At 54.5% G+C, this 10,156-nt stretch overlaps 1 protein-coding gene across 1 annotated transcript; it reads left to right on the forward strand.

Annotated features, from left to right (window-relative positions):
* On the forward strand, positions 1-10,156 carry CHRNB2 (cholinergic receptor nicotinic beta 2 subunit). Its single transcript, XM_027095315.1, has 6 exons — positions 1-1,791; positions 3,001-3,146; positions 3,322-3,366; positions 3,785-3,894; positions 4,722-5,694; positions 9,016-10,156. Exons 1-6 carry the CDS (start codon positions 1,728-1,730, stop codon positions 9,184-9,186), a joined length of 1,509 nt encoding a protein of 502 aa, XP_026951116.1. The 5' UTR covers positions 1-1,727; the 3' UTR covers positions 9,187-10,156.

Genomic DNA, 10,156 nt, shown 5'->3' on the forward strand with positions numbered 1-10,156 from the left:
CCCTGGAGCTTGTAGTGCAGCTTTATGGCCACTTCCATGTGCATTATGGGGCCTGTAGTCATCCCACATCCTCTCCAGCCCTTTGCTGATACTTGTCTTGCTTTTCCTCCTCAATTCCAGGAACTAAGTACATGTAAATAAATTGCTTTTGGCTGAGCTTTTAGAGAGGAATTTTCCTCTACATGTTAAAAGATTTCAGTCCTATACCAGCCCTTTTCCTTATCTGTTGAGCCCTCACAACATGCCAGACACTGTGCTGGTTCATGATCTAGCAGGATAGCCACCACCTTCGATTGATTTATTTACTCATTGATCATCCTCTGGAAACAGCTGGCAGGGCACCTGACCTAATCTTTGGTCAGGCATAGCTTCCTTGAGGAACTGACGTTTCTGCCACGTGTACAAAGTAAAGTAGAAAGTGGTTGAGGGGAAATGGGTGATAAAAGAATCAAGGAAACTACATGTTTAAAAGGCCCTGACGTGTGGAGGCTGGGAGGATCTTAAAGACATTGCCAAGAGGAGTGTGGGGCTGGGGGTAGTGGCCCAGAGGAGGTTGAAGAAGTGGGCAGAGCTGGAATAAGACAGTGCCTTGATGTATGCATAATAAGGCTGCTTTAGTCAGGAATCTTTTGGTTGAAAATGACAAAAATCCCCCTAAGAAGTTCAGGGCTTTCAAGATCAAAGATGTCATTGAGTTTTGACATCTCTCTCTGTCTCTGTCTCATCTTTGCTTTCCTTTGTGTTAGCTTCATTCTTGGGCTGGCCTCTGTGAAATCATCCTCTGATCCTCCCTTGTCTCACAGAAGCCAAAGACTGGAGAGGAAGGGAATGTGGGTGAGAAAGACTAATTGATAAGGGCCATTTACCCTTCCACTCTTGAAGGTCACCTTCTTTCAGGAGATGTCCACATGTTCCCACCTTAGATTCCCTGGGGGAGGGCAGGAAGCTTGGCCTTCTACGATGGTAGAGAAGGAACCAGGTGAGGGGATCCTGTTTCCAGACTCCAAAACGGTTTGCTTTCTTAAAATAGCAAACCTACAGCCCCCTGTCTCTTTCTCTAAGGGCCTAAAATGCACTTTTTTGGCTGCATCCTCAGCCTTCCCTGGAAGCAGGATCATTTGGGCTTGGTAAGAGAAAAGAAATAAGGTGGGAACTCCAGAAACTCCTTCCGACTCCCACCCCCTCATTCTGGCCCTCGTAGCGGGTCCTGACCTATTTGTCTTACTCGCGCTTTCTTCCGGAGCCTTTTCAGACCCCTCCAGGGTCCTGTTCCAACTCAGGGGCTTCAGCACTCCTCCACTGTCCGGTGAGCCGCCCTTCTTCCGCCTCACGCACACCCTAACTAAGCAGGACCAGCAGAAGAATACCCAACCCAGGGACCCCTTTTATTCTGAGCTCTGGCGCTTCCGCCTCCGGGGCGGAGACTCCTCCCCCTCACCGTCCCAATTGTATTCCCTGGAAGAGCAGCCGGAAAAGCCTCCTCCTGCTCAGACCGGGATAAACGAGACGCTGGTTCCTTCTCGCAACCAGCTCTCTGAGCCCTGGGAACCGCCGTGGCGGTCGGCACTGCAGCACCAAAGGCTGCGAGCACAACCTGGGCTCAGCTCCAGCTGGGCGCGGGCGGTGCGGGAGCGGCTTCAGCACCACGGACAGCACCCCGCCCGCGGCCCTCCGGCCTGCGGCGCGCTTCGGCAGCTTTAGGCGAGCCGGCGAGCTATGCCAGAGGCATGGCCTGGCGCTCGGGCCCCATGGCGCTGCTCCTCAGCTTTGGCCTCCTCGGGCTGTGCTCAGGTAAGGACAAGTCGCCGCGCTCTGTCTCACTCAGTCTCGAAGGTGTACGGGAGGGATCCCTAAGGCGGGGAGTCTGTTAGTGGTTAGGGAAGAGACCCCTGGACGGCAGGGAGTACCTGGGAGACTGAACTGGGAGGAGGACATACCCGAAGTGATGCTGGGAAGAGAGGGCAACCTGGGCAGGGGTGGTGGAGAGGGTGTGGGCACAGAGAGGAAGGAGGGAGGGGATCTCCCCAGGCTATCTGGGGTGGAAGGAAGGGGAGAGTCTGATTGCAGCTGAGATGCCATTTGACTTCTTGTGAAACATTATCTCAAGAAAATCTACCTGGTTCCGCACCCTCCCTTGGCTCTCCATCATTTTCTGTCCCTCATATTGGACTCCAAAGGGGCAAGGCAGGAGGGGGAAAGAAGCAACTTCTCAACTCTCTTGTAGGGTGGGCAGGAGACTCGGAAGGGAAGAAGCTCTGCCAGGCGGAGGGCCAGGGAGGAATCTCTGAGGGGGTGGGGTGCATTCGTGCAGGGTTGCAGAAGGAGATAGAATGTGTGGTGGGGCAGGTACAAAGGGAATATACAACTAAATGAGCTTTCCATACCTGCCTGCAATCTCATGAGAGGTGGGCTCCCATAGGTGCGCAACTTGGGACTAAATATATGCCCTGACCCAGAGCTCAGGCAGCCCAACTATTCTACTCCAACCCAGTACCTAATGGGGGAGGGGGTCACAGCCAGTCACATGTAGAGGCACATAGTGTTACTTGCACACATAGATGGGCACAGACTGAGGAGAAAGGCTGAACGGTGGGACATGAATAACTGATCCCCTTTCACCACCCTCCAGAACCTTCCTTGAATTGTAGGTATCTTCTAGGGGAAGCCCTGGAGACAGAAATGTCAATTCTTTTGAAACCACCCTCTGAGACCTTGCAGGGAGAGCAGGGTCTCCACTAATCCTTGCAGAATGGGTTCTTAGTGGGGGACTGTGGGGGGCTGTCTGGGCTCCTTGGTCAGTGATCTCAGAGAGGGACTTCTCTATGAGGGGCCTCCGTGGGGTAACCTAAGCATTTTGCTATATCCTTAAGGATGGGGCTGTGGGAAGCTACAGCCTCCTGTTTGGGCCTACGTTGTACCACCTGCCTAGGGAGAGTGGGATCCTGGGTGGGACCTCCTTGCCTATGTACTTACCTCTTGCCCTCCACCCACACTACCCAGGAGTCTGTGGTACAGACACAGAGGAGCGGCTGGTGGAGCATCTCCTGGATCCTTCCCGCTACAATAAGCTTATCCGCCCAGCCACCAATGGCTCTGAGCTGGTGACGGTACAGCTCATGGTATCACTGGCCCAGCTCATCAGTGTGGTGAGTGAAGGTCCCAAACTCTCTGCCCAGCTACTGAAGTCAGTGTTTGTGCTTATTCTTCTGGAGTTCCCAAGGCTTGGGGAGGTGGGGGAAGGAGCCTGGGTGGTGTAGTGGGACCACAGGCTTGAGGGGTGGGGGTGGGGCACTTCTCAGCAGCTTCTCTTCTTCCCTGCAGCATGAGCGGGAGCAGATCATGACCACCAACGTCTGGCTGACCCAGGTTAGCACTCTTCCTGTCCACACCCCTGGGCTTCTCTTTCCTCCTTGTTTTTGAGGGGGGGGGAGGGGCATGTGCTTTTCCCTCTTTTCATGTCCTCAAGAGAGGCAGAAATTTAGACTCTGGAGCCCTAAATAACTGGATTTGAATTTTGGTTCTTCTGCTCACAGCTCTGTAACTTTGAATATGTTAAACTCAGCAAGATCCATTTTCTCATTTGTAAAACGTAACTTCTAATATCTTGGCTTGGCTATGCAAATTAAATGAGAAGACACTTTTGCTGGGCAGAGAAGTCACTGTGGGGATGCGATGACTTTTCAAAACTTCCTCAAGCCAGATAGTCCTCCTCTTGTCCCTGTCCTTGACCTTGAGCCCCTCCCAGGGCAGAGGCTGGTGCTGCCTCCCTCTCTCCCTTTCCCAGGAGTGGGAGGATTATCGCCTCACCTGGAAGCCTGAGGAATTTGACAACATGAAGAAAGTTCGGCTCCCTTCCAAACACATCTGGCTCCCAGATGTGGTCCTATACAACAAGTAGGTGACCCTGGAGGATGGGAAGGCTGGAGGAGACCATGGGAGTACTCAGGTCTTGGGGAAAGGAAGTTAGCTCATGCTGGGGGACAGAGGGACTTTTCATTGGCAAAGACAAGTCACTACCCAGACAGACAGACCCAAACCAGTGAGGTATAATGTGGACAGCCAAGGTAACTTGGGCCATGGCCAGCTCCCTCTCAGCCAGTTAGGACTCCCAGTGTTTGGAGCTGCAGTGGCATAAAAACGAGGATTGACAGACTCCAGTGCCTGAACTGATGCAAGAATAGGCCTTCCAGGAGGATTGGGGAGGGTCAAAGAACTTGGAGATCCCAGTTTCTCCTCCAGGAGGATTGGGGAGGGTCAAAGAACTTGGAGATCCCAGTTTCTCCTCCAGGTTCCAGCCCCTCTCCTGAAATAATCCCTCTTATCTCGAAGACCCAAAACCACTAGTCCATAGCCACTAGGGACCATCTCCTCCTCCCACCTGCCCCTGTCCCTCTCCATTAGTTGGGGCTCCTCACTCTGGCCTCCCTGGCTCCCCTAACTTCTCCACCTTCATGTGGAGCAACCAGCTTACAGAATGCATGACAAGTAGCAGATGTGCCTCCCCTCTTCATCACCCTCTTCTGTCTCTGAGGCCTCTTCTCCTCACCAACCCACCCAGATCCCCTTCTTGCTCAATTCCTGCCCCTCCTCCCTAGGCCCCTGGATGGCTACCCTCTTCCCATATATCCCTTTGGCTTTCCTCTCTTCCCACTCAGGGCTGGGTTGATGGGTGGGGTGGAGGAATGCTTAGGCCAGGGCTGACTGTGCTCATCCCTTGGCAGTGCTGACGGCATGTACGAGGTGTCCTTCTATTCCAATGCCGTGGTCTCCTATGATGGCAGCATCTTCTGGCTGCCGCCTGCCATCTACAAGAGCGCATGCAAGATCGAAGTAAAGCACTTCCCGTTTGACCAGCAGAACTGCACCATGAAGTTCCGCTCGTGGACCTACGACCGCACCGAGATCGACCTGGTGCTCAAGAGTGACGTGGCCAGCCTGGATGACTTCACGCCCAGTGGCGAGTGGGACATTGTCGCGCTGCCGGGCCGGCGCAACGAGAACCCGGACGACTCCACTTATGTGGACATCACGTACGACTTCATCATCCGCCGCAAGCCACTCTTCTACACCATCAATCTCATCATCCCCTGCGTGCTTATCACCTCACTAGCCATCCTCGTCTTCTACCTGCCCTCCGACTGCGGCGAGAAGATGACGCTGTGCATCTCCGTGCTGCTGGCGCTCACCGTCTTCCTGCTGCTCATCTCCAAGATCGTGCCCCCCACCTCCCTCGACGTGCCGCTTGTAGGCAAGTACCTCATGTTCACCATGGTGCTTGTCACCTTCTCCATCGTCACCAGCGTGTGCGTGCTCAACGTGCACCACCGCTCACCCACCACGCACACCATGGCTCCCTGGGTCAAGGTCATCTTCCTGGAGAAGCTGCCCAAGCTGCTCTTCATGCAGCAGCCGCGCCACCGCTGCGCCCGCCAACGCCTGCGCCTGCGGCGGCGCCAGCGCGGGCGCGAGGGAACCGGCGCCGTCTTCTACCGCGAAGCCCTGGGGGCAGACTCCTGCACGTGCTTCGTCAATCGCGCGTCTGTGCAGGGCTTGGCTGGGGCCTTCGGCTCGGAGCCGGCGCCGGCAGCTGGCCCCGGGCGCTCCGGGGGGCCGTGTGGCTGCGGCCTCCGGGAGGCGGTGGACGGCGTGCGCTTCATCGCGGACCACATGCGGAGTGAGGACGACGACCAGAGCGTGAGTGAGGCGCGGGGACTCGGGCGTGGGATGCGGGCTGCAGGGCCCTCGGTGCCTGCGCAGACAGACACCGAGGAGCTAACGGGAGTGCAGGATGTGGGCAGTGAGAGTCCGGCCGGGGCCTGTGGGCCTGGGCGCTGGCATGGCCTCTTCTCTGACTTCCGGGAGGCGGTGCCGCCTAAGTGGCGGTTGGTACAGGATGAACTTGCGGCTTCCTGAGGACTAGTATCCAGGGCGAAATGCCTCGGCTGGGGCATCGTGAGTGTCGTTAGTGTTGGGAGGGTGGCCAGGAAGTGGAGGAGGCCCTTCTGGGTTTGCAGCTGGCCCGTGGCTCTGACCCCAGACACCCTCTCTGCCGCTTGTACTCCCAAGCCCATGTTGTTAACCTGCATCTCTTAGCACAAAAAGAGATGAGTCCTTTGTGTGCCCCGCGTCGGGGGTCAAAATTGAGGGCTGTAGAAAGTGTGTATGGGAGGGGTGGCGGTGGTTAAGAGGTTCCACCGGCTGCTGGGAAGAGCACAGAGTCCTGAATCAATATCCTTTTCCTGCTCTTCTGGGTCCTCAGGGGATGCCCTTGTGAAATATTTATGGAGGTGGGGGCAGGTGGAGGCGAGGGTTTTTAAGACCCACTCTGAGCTTTCTGCACACTGGTATCTTTCTGCAGTGACTCCCAGAAGGGGAGCACTGAGCTAGGGGATGGGGGGGAAGATGATGGGTTGACTTCCCCCCACTTTGGGCTGTGGCTGGCCCCATCCGGCAATCAGTCTTTGGGTACCTGGCTGGTTCCAGGCTGTGACTTAGCTGTTGCTCTGGTGATTGGCCATGTTTCCACTGGATTGCAGCCATTCCGGCTTGGGGGATGAGGAAGGGTGGGCTCCTGCACTACCGGTTTTTTTTGTGGGGGGGGGATGCTTCAGAGCCTGGTGTTTCTATTCCCTGGGAGGGCAGGAGCTGAGGCTTGAGCTAAGGAGCAAGTTATGGTCCTGAAGGAAGAAGAGAGGGACCAAGTCATGAGGAAATGGGGCGGGAGCCTCAGGTGGCTGAGGCCAAGTGGGAGATGCCGGTGGTGCAGGGGGTTGACCGGCTGCATCACTGCCTCCGCCTCCCCCACTGCAGTCCACTCATGTAATGTGCGTTTACTGAGTTAGGTGATGAGGATGCAATGACCTACCTTCACAGGCATCTCAAACTTAACATGTCCCAAACTGAGTGCTTAATCTACATCCCCACCACCAACTTGCTCCTCCTCCAATCTCCCCATCCTTTAGTAAATGACATCACCATCCACCCAATGTTTTAGACCAAAAACCTGGAGTCATCCTTGACTCCTCTCTTTCTTACGTCCCCCACCATCCAAATCATCAGAAGTCCTGTCCTGTGGAACGAACCTCCAAAGAGATTTTCAGCTTCCTTCTTTATTCACCATCTCCATGCTGCCTCCCTAGCTGTAGGCCTCCATCAGCTGTTGCCTGGACCAGGGCAGAGACTCCTAATGGTCTCCCTGGTTCAGTTCTCGTGCTTCTCCACCCAAACACACAGTGTCTCCTGTGCACTTTGTGCCATCTCTCCCCTGCTCAGGTCACTGGCTTATCTGCTCAACTGTTCTAAGCCAGCTAAGCTCTTTCCTGACTCAGGACGTTTGCACAGATTGGTCCCCCTGTTTGGAATTCCCTTCTTTTTTTCCTTTTAAAAATTATTATTAATTTTTGCACTACTGTTTAAGAGTAAGTTGTGGACATAGTGATCCTTTATCCCAAATACCTCAGCTTTTCTCTCCTGAGAACAGAGATATTGTCTTGCATAACCCAGGCTCAGTGATGCAATTCAGGAAATTTAGCATCAATACAATACCTTTATCTGATATAAAGTCCATACTAACATTTTTTCAGTTGTCTCCGTAATGTCCTTTGTAGCATCACCCCCACCTCAATCCAGGATCTTGAATTCCACTTTGTTGTTCTGTCTCTTTAGTTTCCTTCAATCTGGAATGGTCTTTCATGGCATAAACATTTTTGAAGGGTACAGGCCAATCGAAGGTCCCTCGGTTTGGGTTTCTCTGATTGTTTCTGATTGTCTCAGCTGGCTCCTTCTCACTTATCAGATCTTAGCTTAGGGTGTCACCTCCTCAAAGAGGCCTCCCCAGATCACACCCTGAATTATATCTCTCCCTCCATTTCTTCGTCCTTTATTTCCATATAGGCACCCACCAATGTGTAATTATTTTATTTTTACTAATTTTGTGTCCATCTCCCTCAGGAGACTGTAAACTGCAGGATGTGTTTGTCTTGCTCTCAGTCACATCCCCAGTGCCTAGCATGGTGCCAGGTACATAGGAGGCACAAGTGTGACATGAATGAGTCATTATTCAGCTGCTGACTGAAGGAAGGTGCACAGTGCCTCATCCCATCCCCCCAGCTGGCTGGGCTACAGATGAACACGTGTACAAAGGTCCAGACTCAGGCCGGAGTGGAGCAGCTCTGAGTGGAGGCCAGGCCTCCTGCAGACCCTGTGACTGGCTCCCAAACCCACAGAGGTTATTTTCTTCTGGACGGGTTTGTTTACACCTGAGATCTAGTCCTCACCCTCTGGGGCTGTTGGATGGGGCTCCCCAGGCAGTCATATAAGGAGTGAGGGCTGCAGAGGCAGCCATTCATTCACTAATTCAACACCCGTTTACCGGAACCCTGTGTTTGAGATGCTGGGATTACAAAGATGAATCAGATCGGGTCCCTGTAGTTTAGGAGCTCATAGCTTAAGTGGCGGAAGGCGGGCGGGAGAGGAAGGAGGGGCCAGGCATACAAATTGAAATGACAATACAGTGCAGTAAAAATACCGTGATAAGACGTGTACATAGTGCTGAGGGAACCCAGAGGAAACAGTGGTTCATTCTCATTAGGGGGATCAGGGAAGCCTTCATAGAAGAGGTGACATTTGATTTAGGCTTTGAAGGATGTGTAGGAGTTCACAGGTAGCGATAGGGAGGACTGGAGTTCTAGACCAAAAGGAAACCCAAAGGCACAGAGACCTGAGAAGACAGGCTGGAGTTTGGTAAGGCTGGGTCAGAGGGTGGAAGATAGGTGGTTGGCTCATATTTGTCCTGGGTGGGTCTTGATTTTAGACTTGGGAGTTTGGGTGGCTGCTGAACGCAGTGGGGCCACTGGAGGCTTTTAAGCAGGCAAGACTGGGGCCATGCTTTGGAAAGGTCACTCTGGGGTCGTGGAGTGAGAGGAGTGATGTGTGGTGGAAGCTGCTTCTACCTGCTCCACTCCCCTCCCGGATCATGTGATTGATACCTGGGTCTCCTTCCTCTCCTCTGTCCAGGTGAGTGAGGACTGGAAGTATGTCGCCATGGTGATCGACCGTCTGTTCCTTTGGATCTTTGTCTTCGTCTGTGTCTTTGGCACCATCGGCATGTTCCTGCAGCCTCTCTTCCAGAACTACACCACTGCCACCTTCCTCCACGCAGACCACTCGGCTCCCAGCTCCAAGTGAGGCCCTCCCCAGCTCCATGCTCCTTCACCCCTCTGTTGAACAGTAGTTTTGGGTCGAGGAGGGATGAGTGAGCTACGAGAAAGAGGGGCGCTGCCCCCACAGACCCATCTTTTCACTTCACCTGGAGCCCGCCCCCCCGCCAGCGCCAACCTGGAGGCTGGACCAGCTGCGTCGTGTTCTGGCTGCTCTCCTCCTCTTGTACCAACCCAGGCAATAGTGCTGCTGGTTGAGCATGAAGGCTGAGAAGTGGAGGATGGAGTGGCTGGAGGCTTCCACCCTGAGGAAAGTGTGATGGGGAAGGGGCCAAGAAGGGGACAGAATCAACAGCTGCCTCCAAGTCATGGGAAAAGGGAGGCGCATGGGGGCAAGACAGGGGCTCCAACTGTGCTGGGCTGGCCTGACACAATGGCAGATCAGAAGGGAGGAGCAAGGGGAGAGAGGCCTGGGTGCGACCTGATGTCTGTCCCTGCTTAACTGCACAGCAGCTAGCTGGGTGGGCCTCACGGCAGCCAGGGGTTCCTGCCCAGAGGTTAGCCTGGAGCTGAGGTCAGAGTCCTGAGCGAGGCTTCCAGCCCAGTCCCACAGCCCCTTGCTTCTAAGGGCCCCAGCGTTCAGCCCCAGGTCCCCTTCTCCCAGTGAAGATTCTTCCTAGACTTCCTTTCTTGCTCAGGCCAGGGTGTGGGGGGCAAGGCTGGGTGTTAGGGGAGCCCCGGAGTTCTGAATCTTTGGGTGACCTGCTTGGAGGTTAAGGGCCAAATTCTTGAACTGTGCGAGTTCAAGTTCACAGGCTGTTCCTCGGCCGCAATTTGAACCGACTGGTCATGGGAACGAGTAAACTAAGGACATTAGCTGTAAGCAGACCCAGCCCTCTCGCCCGCAGCAGAGCAGGCCGGGCAGGAGAGGGCTGCCTGTGGAGGCCAGCCCAGCAGGGTGTGAGTGCCCAGAACTCTGCCACGTCAGCATGGCTCCT

The sequence above is a fragment of the Aethalodelphis obliquidens genome, unplaced genomic scaffold (assembly GCF_003676395.1).
Source record: "Aethalodelphis obliquidens isolate GAN/ISIS:26980383/991018 unplaced genomic scaffold, ASM367639v1 scaffold90, whole genome shotgun sequence".
Lineage (NCBI taxonomy): Eukaryota > Metazoa > Chordata > Mammalia > Artiodactyla > Delphinidae > Aethalodelphis > Aethalodelphis obliquidens.